Consider the following 19,411-nt stretch of genomic DNA (forward strand, 5'->3'; position numbering starts at 1 on the left):
AATTGTTAATAAAACACGAATTGACAGTTCATTAAATTAGTAAGATGTGACACTGGCAAAAGTGACAGAACACAACAATCAAACTGGGTGTGATGTTTAAGCTGTGCCACATAGGCAACACATTTACACTTACAATGTTAAATGAAGGGTGTCATACATTTGCTTGGATGAATTCTCAATGACCTCAATGCAGCAAAAACATCTGCACATACAATGATTGTATATGGAATAACTAGAAACAAAAATTGTGTTTTGCGACATGCACAATTCAGCCACTTTAGGGTAAACAGTCAAACCATGCAGCAAAAGTAAAAGATCAGGAAAACGAATCAATAACGTGCTGGGAAGAGAGCTCAGTGGCATGCGTTTGACAACTTAGAGTAACACAGGTTCGAATCCTGGTCCGGGTGTTATAAAAGATTAATTAATCCACTCTTGTATTTTAAACGATTTTACAAATCCACAAAAACAGAACTCCCAAACTTCCTATGAACTGTAAACATGTCTCACCTGTTTCAGGCGCTCAGCTTCAAAGGTTCCCTCTAGAGAGTCGCTTCCTAACCCAGAATCATTTGCAGAAAAGAGGACGTCCGTTGAAACCTCCTGACTTGGTTTGAGAAAAGTGAACTCATTCTGGCCAGAATCCAGGGCCACAGCGACCTCATAAGAGTAGGGCAGTGGCAGGGTGCCATTTTGGTAATTGGAAGTGAATCGTGGGTCAATGTGTGAATAAAGGGCAGGATTTAGACACTTGGGTGTTGTGCCCCCATCGGTTCCCCTGCATTTTAAAATCACGGCGAGCATCAGAGATAAAATGAATAAAAATGATATTAAAGACAAAGCAACAACTAAGTAGACTTTTACATTAGATTGCTCTTCTGAGTCATGTGATTGGTTGCTTATCTCAGGCAGCGCCTCCTGCATGTTTTCTGCCAACACCATGTTCAGGGTCACGGTGGCTGATAGAGGAGGCTGCCCGTTGTCCTTCACTAAGATGACCACTTTCTGCTTGAGAAGATCCTTCTCCAGGAAGGCTCTTGATGTCCTGATTTCTCCAGAGTGGAGCCCAATCTTAAAGAGTGGAGACTCTGAGGCATGAAGCAGGTGATAGGATAACCAGGAGTTGTGTCCAGAATCAGCATCCACGGCCACAACCTTTGTTATCAGGTAACCTGGATCAGAGGATGGAGGCACCATCTCAAACAGGACTGAGCCATCAGGTCCAAGCGCTGGGTAGAGGATTTCTGGAGGGTTATCATTCTGATCCACTATAAATACCTTCACAGTGACATTACTGCTGAGAGGAGGAGAGCCAGAGTCCTGAGCCTTCACCTGGAACTCAAACTCCCTGAGCTGCTCATAGTCGTAGGAGCGCTGGGCGTAGATGACACCCGTCTGGGAGTTAATGGAGATATAGGAGGACAGAAGCATGTCTCCCACGTGATTACTTATTGCGTAAGTGATATGACCGTTTCGATCTGAATCAAGATCAGATGCAAACACCTGGTAAATCGAAGCACCTGGTGAATTGTTCTCTGGGACATAGACCTGGTAATGCTTCTTGTTGAAAGCTGGAGGGTTATCGTTCACGTCAGAGAGCTGTAACCAAATAGTTCTGTTCCTGGATAGAGGAGGAGATCCGTTGTCTGTGGCTGTGACTGTGATATTGTACTCGGGGGCTGTCTCCCTGTCCAAAGTCCTTGCAGTCACAATCTTGTAATACTTTCCAGATGAAGAAAACAATTTAAAAGGCACATTTTCTTGTATAATACAAACAACTTCACTGTTAGCTCCTGAATCTTCATCATTAACATAGATAAGTGCTACCAAAGTTTCCGGAGTTGCGTTTTCTGGGAGTGGATTGGTTATGGATGTAAAAGTTATCTCAGGAGCATTGTCATTCTCATCAGTAACATCAATGATCACCTACAATGAGAAGCATGACCCCCTCCATCCTTCGCTTCCACTGCCATTTTGTAAAAATGTGTCTTCTCAAAATCAAGAGGGCGCTTAAGTTTAATTTCTCCACTCTCTGGGTCCAAGCTGAAGGTGTTCAGGGCACTGTCTGCTATGCTGCTGAAAGAGTAGGTGACCCTTGCATTGGAGCCTTCGTCGCTGTCTGTGGCTCTCACCTGCAGCACCACTGAGTTATTTGCGGCTCCTTCACTGATGGCGGCTCTGTAGGTCTCTTGGGTGAACACTGGGAAGTTGTCATTGACATCAAGCACCTTAATGTTAATGTCCACGGTGCTGGACCTCACCGGGTCTCCCCCATCGTAGGCGGTCAGGATTAAATGGTGGTGGCTTTCTTTTTCTCGATCTAATGCATTCTCCAGCACTAATTCAGCAGATTTGTAGCCATCGTTGCTTTCTGTTTCGTGTACAGCAAAGTGCTGGCTGTCACTCACCTTGTAGCCCTGCAGGGCATTGATGCCAATATCAGGATCTCTGGCATTTCCAAGTGAAATCCGGGCACCTGGCAGCGTGGACTCTGCAATTTCCAAAACTGCTGAATTTTTCAAAAATCTCGGTGTGTTATCATTTATATCCTCGATACGAATTTCTACGGGAACAACATTCAGAGGGTTTTCCACAACGATATCAAAGTTCACTGCACAACTGGGGGCCTCCCCACACATTTCCTCTCTGTCTATTCTGTTACTCACGTGCAGGGTCCCGGTGTCTGCGTTTATTGTGAAATATTGATTCTTAGCAGCAGAAACAACACGGAGTTTCCTGTCAGCCAAATCCTTTGCGCTTATCCCCAAATCCTTGGCAAGGTTTCCCACAATGGACCCTCGCTTCATTTCTTCAGGAATTGAATATTGTATCTGTGCAGAAACAGCAGCGCAGAGGCAGCAACACAACAAAGAAAGCAGCACTTGCCGTCTCCCCCTCAGCACAGCTCCTGCGGGACGGGCTCCCTCTTCAGTCATGACTTGTGCTGCTCACGTCTGTATTCAGATCTGAGAAGTCCCGCCTTGCCCGAGTATTCCAGTACTGACGGAAGAATAAAACCAGTTATGAATCCCGAAAGCTGGACCTGGGGAATGAATCTGGGGGCTTCCTGCTAAAGCTGGACGATGCGGGAATCCGTCCATCCGAGTCTCTGCTGCTCTCAAGAGTGACTGTGCAGAGAGAATGCGGGAGGCTCCAGTGGCTCACCAGCTGGCACTCCATATCACCATTGGGCAACAGCGGCACCTTGTGGATCAAAGTGAAACTAGAAGCCACGATTCACGAGCTCGCTGAAGCAACTTCAAAACATTAATTTAAAACATGTACAGATCAAATATATGAATATATAAGTATCAATGACTACTCTTGGATGCAGCAAAAAAGGAAAAAGAGTTCCTTCGAGTATCAATAGGCAGAATTCCTGAACCTGAAACATGGCTTATATAATGTCCCTGTTCCTTTGTTCTTGCTTGACCTTAAACTGGAATTCAGTAAACTAGACCAGGCAGGTTATGAAACACGCTTTCCTGATGGTAATACTGGAATAGGAAACCATTCCCCATAACGCAGTATAATATGGTATGTGGGAATTGGTGCGATCTGTAGAAAAGCCTGTACGAGTGGGCCATAGAAAATGCAGACCTATAATGTCGGTAGATGTACATTTGTCCTGCTGTGCAATCGTACAATCGCCAGGGGTGACAGCTTGGCTAAACCTGCCAAGAATTCCCAATGTGAAATGCATTGGCGGCAACTCACCTAAGACTCAGGTACGGCTTGGGGGAACTGTACGCTTTCTGGAGGATGGGAGGGGACATTTCTGTACATGGAATTCACAGAAGTATCACTGGCGCGCTGTGGCATGTTATAAAACAGCAATATGCACATACTAATCCTACAATAACCAGCGAAGAGTGCCTCTAGCGCCACACGGCTTTCCTGCCTCTAGGACATGGATGTGTACGGCTCTTCGGTGCCTAGGGAGCGAGTCTAAGTGTGTTCACTGTCTTTTCTGCTGTGCTGTGCATTGTGTCCACGCAACCACATCCACACAAACAAACAATTGCCATGGAAAACCTTATAGCCAGAGCACCTCTGAGTCAAAGACATATCATACTTTAAGGCAGGGGCCTGCAACCTTTGACTCTTCAGATGTTTTGGACTACCACACCCATGATGCTCCAGAATGCCTAATACTGACTAGGTTTCATGGGAGTTGTAGTGCAAAACATCTTAAGACTCAAAGGCTGCAGACCCATGTATTAAAGTGTCAGTGAAGAAGCACAAATGCTCCCTCCAAGGGGACATAACCCTGACAAAACAACTTCTCACCTCAATGACACCGTCAGTGCCATGAAGCCATGGACATGGGTGAAGACTTTACTACTACTTAAAAAACAAACTATACAAATAAACGTTAACATAAACATGACATCATGTAAAAACATTTCAATGACTCCTTTGCTATTCAGGCATTCTTTAGCTGAAAAAATATTTAAAATGAAAATGTGTGCTATTTACGTTACTTTTGGAAAATGTACTAGTTCTTCTTTTCAGCATATGCGTCATATATGTGTCATGCTACGTAATGAGGAATGATACTGCAACGTGCCTGGTCTCTGTTGAGTTCGCGGGCCCGCGGTCTATGCGCAGGGGCTGGCAGTGAGCAGATAGGCCGCGCGGCCTGCGGCGCAGCTCCAGCTGGAGCTTGAAATAATGTACACCCACGCTGGTGCTGGGTCTGCCCCGGAACTGCCTCCCGAACGCGGGGGCGGGGCTTTTATTAGAACGCCCTGCGTCACCGCGCAGCGGGACGCAGGGCGGAACGTAACATTCCTCCTTTATTATAAAACAAAACAAAACACATAGCTGTAACTGCCAAAACCAACTGCGAGGTCCAACAACAACTGTCTGTCTTCAACACTCAGCCGCCCTGCTATTAGGGTTCAGGGTGCCAACGCACCGGCTACCACACATAGTCACTTAGCTTAGCTGGGGGCCTTGTTGTTGTCCTCAGTCCGTATCGTCCTTCGCGGGGGTCACTCCCCCTTGCTTCCGGCTCTGTTCCATCTTCGCGGTTCAGGTCCTCGCGGCCGGGTCCACTCACCGGCTCCCAGTCTCCATCCCTCGCTCCGTCGTTCTCAGGGACGGCCTCCGGCTCTTCTTCACTGGGAGGAGTGTCCTCGCCTTCACAAGGGCCCTCCTTGTCGGTCCACAGTGTACGTGGTACGGCCTTGAACCATGACGCATTCCTCGTCACTTGACGGTTTCCCCGTGCCACCGTCACCATGGTTCCATGCCGGTTGCTGACGGTCCATGGAAGTTCTTCGTACCTGGTGTCCAGTTTAGACTTGGAGGGGTTTCGTAGCATGATGACCTGGTCACCCACTTGATAATGGGACGGCCTCGCTCTCCGCTTGCCACTCATGTGTTCGTTGGCATCCCTTCTCCTTCTCTCTGTGCGTTCCTCGTTCACTGTGTCCGGGGTTCTGCTTGGGTGATGCGGGATTGAGGATCTGATTACGGTGCCGAACATGAGGTCCGCTGGCGGAATGCCGGTTGTGCTGTGAGGCGTGACCCGGTAATTTCGGAGGAATCGGAAAAGGTCAACCTTCCAAGGGCTGGCGTTAGCCTTAGATACTCTGAGCACCTTATTTATAGTCCTCATAAATCGCTCCACATCCCCGTTTGCCTGGGGGTGTCTTGGAGTGATGTGGTGATACTTGACATTGAGTTCCTGTAGATACTTTTTGAACTCCTCCCCTGTAAACGGCGGCCCATTGTCGCTCTTGATTGAGACAGGTAGTCCGTGAGTCGCGAACATTTTCTCAAGTGCCGGAATTACCACTTCTGCTGCTGTGGACTCAACTACCTCGACTTCCGGGTATCGAGAGTGATCATCAACCGCCACCAACAGGTGGAGACCTTCTCGGAGCTTGCAGAAGTCAATGCTGATGGCCTCCCATCGAGAGCGGCCCCGTTCTGCTGATATGATAGGTTCCGGGTTTGGCGGGGCCCCCGTGATTTGACAGGGTAGGCACGTGGCAACGAGTGTCTCGACCCGCTCTTCGATCTGGGGAAACCATACTCGGTGCCGAATGCGGGCTTTCGTCCTCACCAGTCCTTGGTGTCCTTCATGTGCTAGGGCCACTATCCTGTCTTGTAGTTTGAGGGGTATCACGATGCGGTTTCCCCGTAGCAACAATCCACCTTCCGTGACTGACAGGTCTTGCCGCACTGTGAATATGCCAGACAGAAAACCTTTGGCTTCGGCTGTTCTGTTGTGGGTGTGTCTCATGAAAGTCTTCCAATCACCGGAAAGGATGGCATTTTTCACTAAGTCACAACACGGGTCCTGGTGTGTTTCCGCCTCTATCTCCTCGATGCTCACCGCCTTGGGTCTCATTGCGCGCACTACTTGGCATATGTGTTCCTCTGTCTCTGCCGCCACTTGGATCTCTTGTTGAGTGGCCTCTCGCGGATGCCTGGAGAGATAGTCCGCAGGGTTTCCGCTGCCTGGTTGATATACGAGATCAAAGTCATACTGCTGGAGGTGCAGTAACCACTTGGTTATTCGGGCCGGAGGGTGTGCAGATGTTCCCATGAATATTGGTAGCAGGGGCTTGTGGTCCGTGATTGTTGTGAAATGGCGCCCATAAAGATAGAGGTGAAAGTGTCGGCACCCCCACAGCACGGCAATGGCCTCCTTTTCGATGTGTGAGTACCTTTGTTCAGTCTCTGTGAGGGCTCTCGACGCATATGCAATCGGTCTCTTCTCCCCTTCTCTCGTGACTTGCATCAAGATGGCTCCGAGCCCTACGGGGCTGGCATCTACAAACAGCTCTGTGGGCAGTTCAGTGTTGTAGTAGGCCATCTTGGTGTCAGCTGAGAGGGAGTTCTTGATGCTCTCGAACGCGTCCTGGCACGTTGACCCCCATTCCCACTTGACGTTGGCCTTCGTGAGTTCCCGCAGCGGCTCAGATAGCGTGGCCAGGTTTCGGATGAACCTCCCGCAGTAGGTGGCCATTCCTAAGAAACTGCGCACTTCCGTGGGGGTCATCGGTGGGCTTGCCGCCTGGATGTCTGCGACCTTCTGCGGGTCAGGTGAGATGCCTGTGCTGCCAAACTTGTAGCCGAAAAAAGTGATCTCGGATTTAAGAAACTCGCACTTTTCCCTGTGTATTGTGAGCCCAACCTCTTGTAGACGGCCCAGTAGGGCGTGAAGCCTCTTGACGTGTGTTTCTTTGTCGGGGGCGTGAATCAGAATGTCATCGCTCACGTTGAGGACACCGGGGATGCCCCTGATGACCTCCTGGATGGTTTGCTGGAACACCTCCGCGGCAGATGATATTCCAAAACTCAGGCGTTTGTATCTCCGTAGCCCCAAATGTGTAGAGAACGTTGTTATGTATCGAGAGTCTCTGTGGAGTCTGAGTTGGTGATACCCCGCCTTTAGATCAATTTTTGAAAATATGCTCGACCCTGTGAGGTCAGCCACAATCTCGTCGATTGTTGGGGTTATGTGGCGTTCCCTTTTGATGGCGGTGTTGGGGAGGCGCATGTCTATGCAGATCCGTACCTTCCCAGGCTGCTTGGGCTTCCGGGTTACCACCATGGGAGAGACCCAGGGTGTGGGTCCTGTGACTTCCTCAATGATACCTGCTTCTTCCAGGGCCTTGAGTTCCTGCTCCACTTGTTCTCTCATGTGGAAAGGCGTTCTCCGGTGCCGGACGGCTTTCGGCTGCACTGTCTCATCAATGTGAAGTTTGATGGTTTTGCCTTTCAGACAGCCTATGCCTTCTTGCAGGTCAGGGTACTGGTTCAGCATGTGCTCCACTTCCTTGTCCTCATTGACATGGCAGATAAATTGGACCACCCCCAAGTCCTCCGCTGCGTCCCCGCTCAGGAGGCTCTCAACACCTGCCTTCACCACATAGACTTTGGACCATAGTCTGTTTTTTCCGTGTTCCAGCATGGTGCGGAACCTGCCAATGACCGGCAGGGGCTTTCGACAGCCGTATGCATATAACAGAGTGTCGGTGCTTTTGAGCTCTGGTGTAGGACTTAAGGTCAGGAAAATGTTTTCAGGCATGACGTTCACCGAGGCACCTGTGTCGATGGTCATCAGAATGCACTGGTTTTGGATGGATACCATGCATTTGCGCCTTCGGGCGGCTTTTCTGCGAGGTCCTCGGTCTTGGCATAGTGCAGACACCATGTACACCTTCCTTCCTTTCCTGTCTGTGTCCTTGGAGGGGGCCTGCAGCATCGCCGAGATATCATCCCCTTCATCCTCCGTGGAAGAGCTGGCCACTGCGACCCTTCTAGCACTGGCTTGCTTCTTTTTCTTTGTCGCCGACTTCTCCGACTGGTTCTGCGGAGGTTGTATGGGGGTGTCCGTCGATCGGCATACCTTCGCGTAATGGTCCTTCCGGCCACATGCTCCACATGTGGTGCCTTGCGCAGGACAGTTGCGACGGCCATGTCGTGGGCCACCGCACCAGCCACACTCAGTGGGTCCCGGAGCGCGCGGTTGCCATCTGTTTTGGCCGTATCCACCACTGTTGTCATCTCTCGATGTTTGTTTGTTGGTGACGCGGGCCACCATGGCTGTGTTCAGAGCAGGTTGCAACCTGTGTAATGTGGCCTCCATGTTGGCCGCTCTGGTGTGTGCCAGTTCCCTCTGACGTCCTAGTTCAAGGATCCGCTGTAGGGGAATACCCTTCTCACTGAGTATTAGGCGCCTCAATTTTTCCGAATGAATCCCGTTGATGATCTGCCTCCTGATTTCCTTCTCCACGTTCGTGAATTCACAGGACATGGCTAGCTTTCTCAGGCGGGTGTGGTATGCATCAAGGGTTTCCTCCGCTGCCTGTAGGGTGGTGCAGAAGAGAAACGTCTCATAGTCTGGGTTTAGTTGAGGGAGGAAGTGATCGGTGAGGGCGTCTTTCGCGCTTCGGTACCCATCCTGGCCATCCGCAACGTTGAGGGAATTGAAAATGCGCAGTACTTCGTCACCCACGCTGAGTAGAAGGTGTGCCTTCAGTTTCCTGGGCGCGGTGATCTCTTTGCACTCCATCGCCATCTCGAACTTCTGGATCCACAGCTGCCATCTGGGTCCGCATGACGACGGGTCCGTGAACGGGTCAAACGGCTGGACCAGTGTCGACGAAGTGCCTTGCGTTCGAGGTGGAGGTGGCGTCATGGACAGGTTTGCTGCAATTCTGGACGGCGTGGAGGGCCCAGGCGTGGATGTGCCGGCCGCCATGTTGGCGTGGACCTGATCCGTGATGTCGTAGTTGTCACTGACGGCCACCCATGCAGCGACGTAAGGCCTACCTTTGAGGTGTCACCGTATCCAGGCGCCGTGGTACGACTCCGGGCCTGGCCTTCCCTGCACGCCGTGATGCTGCTCCCTTGTGTTGGATGTTCGATGCCACCTGGATTTCTTGTTTCAGGAGTGAAGAAAAATTGACTTGGTGGCAGAGAGCATGCTGGATTCGGTAGGGAAGACGAAAGGAAAAAAAAAAATTTTTTTTTTTTTTTTTTTTTTTTTTTTTTTTTTGGGTGGGGGGGGTCACGTGTGTGATGGCACCCCCACCGGGTGTCCAAAAATTTCGCCGATGGCTGTGTGGCGTTATTGTGCTCTCCGAGCACCGAGCCTTTCGTGATGTTCGTCTCTCCTCGTCGCCATTGTTGAGTTCGCGGGCCCGCGGTCTATGCGCAGGGGCTGGCAGTGAGCAGATAGGCCGCGCGGCCTGCGGCGCAGCTCCAGCTGGAGCTTGAAATAATGTACACCCACGCTGGTGCTGGGTCTGCCCCGGAACTGCCTCCCGAACGCGGGGGCGGGGCTTTTATTAGAACGCCCTGCGTCACCGCGCAGCGGGACGCAGGGCGGAACGTAACAGTCTCTACGTGCTGATATGGGATGCAGAAGGAAGAGGATGCGATACCCAGACAGAGCTGGAGTCTGGGAATGGGATCACCAGGGACCTTATGATCAAGGCCAAGGGCTGCCCCCTCTTCACTGTAATTGAAGCCCCTTTACCCTGATTTCACAGGCTATTTACTATTTCCCGATCCAGCGGGAGCACTATCGAACTTTAACAGATTGCCAACACCAGCTCATTCCAAATAACAGGGCATATGGGGGAAGAGATGCTGTGTCATTTCCGTGTCTCTTCTTGTAGCTGTGAAATACCTTGTAGTATTAAAAAAGAGTTTAGCATAGAACGGAAATCCAAACGTCCATGTCTGTTAATCACAGCCCATGTTAAATAAAGCAAATATGCACATACGGCAAAATCAATGCCCTTACCTGAATGGAGGGCTGGTCGTCCTTCCCGATACATAGCAAATCTTCAAAGAGGAGAGGTCCTTGTGTCTCAGAATTCTGAGTTCCCAAAAGGGTGTCTGAATGACCAGTAACTGGGAACATAATCTGGCTTTTTCCCGAGTCTGTTATTAAACAGGCCTCATGAGAATATGTCTGTAGAAAAGCTCTGACCCCATCTATGCCCACAAACTGAGAGGCAGGAAGTGAATGGAAATTAGCCCCTGATGACTCGGAGAGCTGGGACTCCCTCCAATGATGAAGCCTGATGGCCACAAGCAGAATGATCAGGAAAAGGAACAAGAAGGAAACAACAGCAACAGCAATCACCAGATACAGCGTGAGGTCTGACTCCATGTCTGTGGGAGCTGAAGGGTTACTGACGTCATGCAGCATTTCCGGCATACTGTCAGCCATCACTATGGTGACTGTCACTGAGGCAGACAGAGGAGTCTGTCCATTGTCCCTCACCGACACCACCAGGTAGTGTTTAATGGCGTCTTTCTCCACAATAGGGCGGCCGGTCCTGATTTCCCCAGTGTGGAGACCTACAATAAACAGGGCCTGGTCTGTGGCCCTCAGCAGCTGGTAGGAGAGCCAGGCATTCTGCCCAGAGTCTCCATCAACAGCCACCACCTTAGTGATCAGATACCCCGGCTCAGAGGAGCGAGGAGCCATCTCCACCCCAGAGGAGCCATCCGTGGGGGCTGAGGGGTATAATATTTCAGGGGTGTTGTCATTCTGATCCAGTATAAAGAATGTCACAGTGACATTACTCGCCAGAGCTGGGGAGCCGCCATCTTGGGCCTTCACTTGGATCTGGAAGTCTCTGAACTTTTCAAAGTCGAAGGACTGAAGTGCATAGATGACGCCAGATTCAGAATTAATGGAGATGTAGGAAGACAATGGCACATTCCCAATGTGTCCCTCAATGATGGAGTAACTGATCCTGGCATTCTTGCCCCAATCCGAATATGTGGCCTTGGCAGAAAAAATAGAAGTGCCCTGAGGTACATTTTCCATGATGTAGGCACTGTACAACACTTTACCAAAGACTGGTGGGTTGTCATTTTCATCTGTGATTTTAAGGTTGATGGTTTCAGTTGTTGACAGTGGAGGAGTTCCACTGTCTGTGGCTGTAATTGTAACGTTATATTGTGGCACCTGCTCTCTGTCCAAAATTCTGTCAGTTACCAAACTGTAATAACTCCCAACTGACGTCATTAATTGGAAGGGGAGGTGAGGAGGAATGGAACAGGTCAGCTTACCATGCGCCCCTGAATCCCGATCGAACACCTCCAGAAGTGCAATGACTGTGCCCATTGGGCTGTTTTCTGAAACTTGCTTGAGCACAGAAGACATCAAAATCTCTGGTCTGTTATCATTCACGTTAATTACCTCTATGAAAACTTTGCAGAATGATGACAGACTCCCATCACTTCCCAGAACTTCGAATTCATATAATTGCGATTCTTCAAAATCCAAATTTTCAATTATCGATATTTCTCCAGTGTAAGAATCCAGTTTGAACTTTTGCAAAATATCTTCTTGCAGTTTGTTGAAGGAGTAGGTTACTTGGGAGTTTGTGCCCTGGTCATTATCAGTAGCTCTCATGGTCCCAATAACGGATCCTTTGGGTGAGTTTTCCATCACCCGGATCTTATAGAGCGGCTGGTCAAACACTGGGGCGTTGTCATTGACATCTATAACATTGATCTGTACCCGCACTGTGCCCGACCTGACCGGGCGCCCCCCATCAGTGGCTGTGAGGATTAAGCTGTGCACTTCCTGCTCCTCTCGGTCCAGGGATTTCTCCAGCACCAGTTCTGCATATTTTGTGCCGTCGTTCCTTTGTTTCACACCCAGTGTGAAGTGTGTATTTGCACTGAGCTGGTAGCTCTGAAGAGAATTCCCTCCCACATCTGCATCGTGTGCCTCGGGAAGCACAAAGCGTGCCCCTGGTGCAGCGTTTTCAATTATTGGTAATTCTATTTGATGAGCGACAAACGTGGGGAGATTATCATTAATATCTTGAATTTCTACTTCCAATGCATAGACTTTCAAAATACCCTCAGATATAATCTCTACATGCAATAGGCACGTTAGAGCCTGTCCACAGATATTTTCTCTGTCAATCCGCTCATTGGTGTATAAGCGTCCGCTGTTTGCATTTAGGGTAAAATGCTGCTTCCTACCTCTGGACACGATGCGGGCTCCCCCTTCTGATAACTCCCGGGGGTCCATCCCCAGATCCAGAGCCACGTTTCCCACAAAAGAGCCTTTCTTCATTTCCTCGGGAATGGAATAACGGAGCTGCCCAGAAGCGGCTCCCCAGACTGTCAGCATTGCAACGAGGAGCAGCAGAGGAGCCCGGGGGCCGCAGCATCTCGGTGTCAGAGCCATGGCAAGCAGTGGGGTTCTTCGAATGATCACCCACTGCAATGAAAGGCTTCAGCTGTGGGGGGGACTGAACGAAGGGAGGACTTCACTGGAGCTCAGTTAGAGTCGCACTGACATTTCCGCAGATTCATAGACTGATTTTGGTGTGTTTGCACCACGTGGTTTACTGATAGCGCCCTATATTCCTCTCTCTGATTGGTGAACAGCGCCGCCCAGTGCCCCAACAAATAACTGCACCAATTCAAACACAAATGCTGAACACATTCTAGTGCTCTCTTTTGTTGCCATCTGCACACCCCAAGGACACAGTCCCATTTTTGGTGACCAGCATCCCGGTTTTGGAAGGACCGTCCCGGAATTGTGCCCTCTCACCCTCCGTACCCTGAGTGTTTTTAATTTAAAAACTACATACCGGGTTTGATACGAGGCGAGTGCAGACATACAACAATTTAAGCCTCGAACATACAACCTTCTTCTTCATAGCCATATGGATTTATTAATTGCTCCACGGAGACCGGTCAATAAACACACATATCAAAGCCTGTAACAATAACAGCAAAAGCGCTCTAGTCAGTCGTATAATTTTGCACCCCTGCACCCCTGCAATTAATATATAGAAGTACTGGACATATTTATTTTTATTTGTATGATGGGCATGACTTGGGATGGCATGAAAGAGGGGGTGGGGGGAGTTGAATAGGCTGGGGGTGCTAATCATACTTTTATGTTTTTGCCATGTCCTGTTTTTTATTTTCAAAATCTGATCACCCTAACCCCACCCATGCACATATCCTCACAGGCTGGCACCAGCTTCTGGCCGAGCTTAGCAGGTACACCAGCCGTATTTGGGACACTCTCCGTGGGGCTAACCTTCTTGGGGGTCATGCTGGATACACCTGCAATAGAGCCAGTGGATCACACTGTGTGTGTCTTTAAACAAAACAACACTTTCTTAATGACAAAACAATAGTGAAAATAATCAATACGATGTAAATAACACACAGCTGTTACTTATCAAACCCCCAAGGCATCTAGCAGAGGTAACCTTATTTGGCATTCAGTAATTCCCCCCCCCCACATTTTTCACTTGCATGTCTCCGTTTCGGCCATTTAGTCAAAACATAGAGAGATCTCAAAGGTTGTGAAATGGCCATGCTTTGCTTAAGAGAACATCCATTGTCAGGTTCACAAACGATGCATTCACCAAAATGATGGGATCTACTAACCCATCCTCTTCAAATTCACTTTTCATAATGGACCTCTGAATAGACCACCCTGGTGCACACATTCCCCGCTATTTGCTCAACTGCAGAAACCAGGACTTGGAAAGTTGAGTTTTCACGCATCCCAGAAGTGCATCTCGAGTGCAAACCTAGAAGCGCTGTGAAGCACATGGACAGGGAAAGCCTCCCTGGCCTCTGCTGGGAACAGGGGTGCGGGATGCGCAATGCACAAGAGGGTTATTACACACCCCTTTTGAGAGCTGGGGGTATGACGGGTAGCGGCCCCACTTGGAGGGCTAAAAAGGCTTAATTCTTTTTTCACACATTTCAGAATATCAGGATATTTATGGGACCCAGGCAGCGAAACACTCTGTAAGCACTCAGGTAAGTGCTGCGAATATATCACCCGACACTTATGTTTGAAAGGGTGATGGCCAGTATATCATTTGCCCTGGTGCATGGCCACTGAGAAATGCACATGTCACCTTCGTGAATAAAGTGTCTGCTGCAATTCTTAGCATCATACGAGTAAAAACAACACATCATGTGCTCCTTTTTTGATAGCTGGATTTTTTGGTCAAAGTGTGCACCCCCCCATCCTGCAGTGTAAACTGTCAGCAGTGCACATGCGTGCACATGATGTCAGGTGGAGGCGTTTGTGGGTGGGTCCGGAACAGATTTCACTCTGAACTGTGAAGTGGATGGGCGTTTTCATGTCAATCTCCACAAAACACCTGCCCCTGATGGCATACCTGCTTCACTGAGGCCATTTCAAGTTTCTACTGAATCCTCGTGTTACAGTGTATTCATTATGTCATATGTAAACATGCCAATCCGCGAACGTTTCGTTTCTCTGCATTCTCCCGTTCTCGAATGCAGAGAGGTGCAACGTTGCAGATCACGGTGGTGAGGCCTGACGATAGCAGTCTGCCGGGGACTCATATAATAAACTTCATTTGAACTACAAAGCGTTGCCAAGAAATTACTTTATAACAATGGCGACGAGGATCAGTGGCACGCTCGATGAGAGTCCCCGACTGGATGCGCACACTTTATTATGATCGCAGTGTTTTACTACGAACCCAGGCACAATCTATATGACGGAATTCCCATGAAAACAAAGGCGACGTGACAGGTATGGGAGACAAAAGAGATATTTACTTGTCTCTGTACCTTGTATGAAAAACATTTGAAGACCGCAGTTGTGAATGTGCGCGTGGACTGCTAACGGCTTCATATGCGAGCCGTGCATAAATTGTTAGAGGAAAGGACCCAGCGACGTGAGTGAACGTGCCTCCATTTTGTGTATAAATTCAGCAAAGTAACCATGGCAACTGTATGACAAATGGATGCAGAGCCTTCGTGTAACTAGATATTCAGTGATTACATCGAATTGTGCTTGGACCGAAGATTTTGAATGAATATAGTTCATTGAACATGGGCTACATCAGGCAAGGATATGATACAGTGTTATGACTGTATGAGTGGTGCAGCAGTGTTTATTAAAAAAACGAATGGGGGCTGCACTATAACATTGAATAAAAAAAAAAAAAAAATAAGGACATAAACAAGCAGAAGAAGCAAAAGACAAATAAATCTATAAAGAGTTCCGTCTGTTTACGAATACATATAGCATCATTAGCCATGCAGAGTGTTGTGGCCCCAATGAAATTCTTACCTTTGCCTGGAAATCCGACATGCCCCTGGGAACAGTGGCTGGACAGCTTTCAAGTGTATCTAAGAGCGGTAGGTGGTGCGAAATACAATGATGATGTCAAGGAAGCTACTTTGCTGAACTGTATAGGCGCAGAAGCCTTAAGAATATTTAGGACTTTGCCAGAGCCCAGTTATAATGAACTAGGGGCTGGGGACTCTGCCTCCACTTCAAGGAAATATGAGATTGCGTTGTTAAAATTAAACAAACATTTTGGGAATAAAACAAACATTGTTTTGGAAAGATATAGGTTTCTGTCCAGGAAGCAAGGTAAAAGTGAGTCTGTTGATGATTATATTGCAGCTCTCAGAGGACTCATTTCGACATGTGAATTCACTGGTGTGGCCGACGAGTATATGAGAGATCAATTAGTACTTCATGTAGCTGACAACCGCATACAACAACGTCTTTGGCAAGCTAAAAACCCATCCTTAGAGCAAGCTATTGAAATAGCGCGGACGTTTGAACTTGGAGAGAAGTGTATGAAGGAGATCCAGAACAAGAATGACAGTGTTGATATTAAATATGTACATGTCAACAATGAGGGAAAATACGACGGTAGCGAAGAAGCACTTGTTGCTGTAGTAAAAAAGGTGGTAAAGTCAGATTTCAATTCAAATTGGAGACAAAACAGAGAGACATTTCCAAGATCACAGAACAAGTGTTTTAAATGTGGGTGGTCAAAACATGTGAACATTGAGAAAGAATGCCCGGCCCATTCGGCAGAGTGCTACAAGTGTGGACATCTGGGCCATTTTGGTAAAGTTTGCCGCAATACAAGAAGTAGAGGCAGATACAATTCACGTTATAGCAACATGAGTAACAACGGCCAATGGAACAGAGGCACCATGGCATCAGTAGGGGCAGTAGAAGGAGCCTCTACATCAAGTGACCTAGTTGCAATTACCAGTGGTATGGAAGACAGGGTGCACATACTTACTATTGCCACAACTGGAAGTACTATGGGCTCATGGGTGTCCATGACAATAAATGATACTATGTTGGTGGTGATGGTTGACACGGGATCACCTTACACGATGGTTGATACAAATACATTTGAGAATGTGTTGAAGATGGACATAAAGGAGCTTCATATCCCCACTGTCAAAGCCACAGGATATGGGAAGACTCCCATTGACATAATTGGATACACTTGGGTAAAATTGTGTTTCAAGGGAAGGAAGACTTATTGTAAACTTTATGTTGCCAAAGAAGGTTACTCAATAGTTGGTTGGTGGGAGCAAGCATCACTAAAAATCAGAATACATCCAGGGGAAGAAGAGCCTATATTGAGTATAATGAGCAATACATGTAATTCTGCTGAAGATCTGGTGAAGAGTTTTCCCAAGGTTTTCAATGACAGCATAGGAGCTTTGAAAGGTTTCAAGCATCGAATAATATTGAAGAGGGGAGCTAAGCCAGTTGTCCACAAAGTGCGAAACATTCCCATTGGCATAAGGGAAGCTCTTCAGAAGGAGTTGGATAAATTATGTCTTCATAATATTATTGAACCAATCGAAAGTTCTGAGTGGCTCTCTCCAATTGTCATTGTAAGGAAACCTGAGGGATCTATTAGGATGTGTGTAGATTTAAGAGATCTCAACAACAACATATGGATTGACCGACATCCGTTACCCAACATAGGAGAGATGTTAACAACGATGGAACCGGCAAAAATATTCTCCACTTTAGACCTGTCATCAGCATATCATCAGGTTGTATTAGATGAAGAATCTAGACACCTTACATCGTTTATAACACCACTGGGGGCGTTTCGATATAAAAGGATGCCATTTGGTCTGGCATCGGCAGCCGCTGTATTCCAGAGACTAATGCAACATTTATTTAAAGGTCTAAAAGGCGTGCATTATTTTCAGGATGATATTTTAATATCAGCCATGAGTGAAGAAGATCATGATGCTAAATTGTTAGGGGTCCTGCAGATAATTCAACAAAAGGGTCTAACTTTGAAAATAGAGAAATGCAATGTTAAAAGGAAGGAAGTTACATATTTAGGCCACTGTATCAGTGAAGAAGGCATAAGACCCAAAGAAGCTCTGATTAATACCATTTTGAAGGTCCCTGATCCTGCAAATAAAGATCAGCTTAGGAGTCTGCTTGGTCTCACTGAGTATTATTCTAAGTTTGTTGACCATTATGCAGAAAAAACTGTTCACATGCGGAATTTGATGACCAAAGGCACAAAATTTGATTGGTCAGCAGAATGTAAAAAGGAATTGGACAATATAAAAAATCTGATCAATAAGGCACCCACACTCAAAATGTTCAACCCTAGGGCCAGAACTGTGCTGTCAGTTGATGCGAGCAATGTTGGTTTGGGTGGAGTTCTGGAACAATTCCATGATGGTTCGTTTGTTCCGATAGCTTTTGCTTCAAGAACCTTAAAGGGAGCGGAGAGAAATTATTCCACTATTGAAAAAGAAGCACTAGGTGTTAAATGGATCTTAGAACATTTCAAGGGATTAATTTGGGGAGTTCCCATTGAATTGAAAACAGATCATAAACCCCTCATTCATGTCCTAAATCCCAAGAACTCCCATTTAACATCACCTCGCATTAGAAGGTGGACTCTGATCATTATGCAGTATAATGTGATTATAAAATATACTCCTGGCAGATCCAACAAAGTTGCTGACTGTTTCTCCCGATTGCCTTGTAAGGATGAACACCTTGAAATACCAAGTGACGAGAGTTTAGTTGAGGATCAAGATATGGATTCTATTGTTGCACAGATTCATCCAAGTTTTGATAAAGGAGAATGGCTGGCAGCCACTAATTCAGACCCAGAACAAGAGATGTTAAAAAAGGCTGTAACAGATGGATGGAAAAATGTACAAGAGGGAATTAAACTGTGGGAGAAGATCAAAGATGAAATATCATATGATGACTTATATGTTTATCGCGGTGATCGTATTGTACCGCCAGTGGCATTGAGGAAAAGAATCATGGACATTGCACATGAAGGACATATTGGCAGAGACTTGACGAAAAGGAGAGTCAGGGAAACATATTGGTGGCCCAATATGTGGGGTGACGTAGAGTCACTTGTTAAGGAATGTTCTGCTTGTGCAGCCAGTGATAAAAGCAAAGTAATAAGAGTCACACCTCTTCAGCCTGTAACTGTGCCTGATGCAGTATGGTCGAAACTAGCCATTGATATTGCTGGCCCGTATGAAGTGTTGGAACCCATGAAAATATATTTGATAGTGTTAGTTGATTATACATCAAAATGGGTTGAATGCGGAATTTTGGAAGACTCAGTTTCGACATGTAAGGTTACAAAATTCTTGGAGGAGATCTTTAGTAGAGAAGGTGATCCACAAGAATTGATTTCCGACAATGGTACTCAGTTTGTGTCGCAGGAAATTAAGACATTTTTAAGTGATAGAGCCATCAAGCATAATACCACAGCTTTGTACCATCCAATGAGCAATGGACTTGTGGAAAGGATGAATCGCTTCATAAAAGGAACTATTCAGCTGGCAATAGCAAATAATCTGCCGTGGAAAGATACTTTGAAAGAAGCTTTGGATACATATAAAGTTACACCCCACTCTGTCACTGGTATAGAACCATTCACTTTAATGAGAGGTAGGATTGCTAACAACAGACTCAAGCCAGCTTGGATGTCTACAGGGAAGGATGTTAACATTAACATGGATGAAATCATGGAGAGAGTTAGGAAAAAACAAGATCAATACAAAAAGTACTATAATCAGCATAACTGTGTGAAGGAAAATAATACCAAAGCTGGTGATTGGG

At 47.3% G+C, this 19,411-nt stretch overlaps 2 protein-coding genes across 33 annotated transcripts in view; both read right to left on the reverse strand.

The window, feature by feature from the left end:
* LOC138582666 (protocadherin gamma-C3-like) overlaps nt 1–19,411 on the reverse strand; it is a 1,158,828-nt gene that overhangs the window by 420,255 nt on the left and 719,162 nt on the right. The window contains exon 1 of one of the 32 annotated variants that reach the window (XM_069654172.1): nt 10,277–12,720. The exons of the other annotated variants lie outside the window; for them this stretch is intronic. Coding sequence (XP_069510273.1) covers nt 10,277–12,694 — 2,418 coding nt within the window. The 5' untranslated portion in view covers nt 12,695–12,720. Of the gene's footprint in view, nt 1–10,276; nt 12,721–19,411 lie in introns of those variants that run through there. 32 annotated transcript variants of the gene reach the window in all.
* On the reverse strand, nt 1,784–3,111 carry LOC138582669 (protocadherin gamma-B4-like). Its single transcript, XM_069654192.1, has one exon. It carries the CDS (start codon nt 2,934–2,936, stop codon nt 1,923–1,925), a length of 1,014 nt encoding a protein of 337 aa, XP_069510293.1. The 5' UTR covers nt 2,937–3,111; the 3' UTR covers nt 1,784–1,922.

Source organism: Ambystoma mexicanum, chromosome 3q, assembly GCF_040938575.1.
Source record: "Ambystoma mexicanum isolate Mex_15411 chromosome 3q, UKY_AmexF1_1, whole genome shotgun sequence".
Taxonomy (NCBI): Eukaryota; Metazoa; Chordata; class Amphibia; order Caudata; family Ambystomatidae; genus Ambystoma; species Ambystoma mexicanum.

Excerpts from the sequence above, each read along its gene's own strand:
- LOC138582669 (XM_069654192.1), bottom strand. The coding sequence starts at position 2,936 with ATGACTGAAGAGGGAGCCCGTCCCGCAGGAGCTGTGCTGAGGGGGAGA.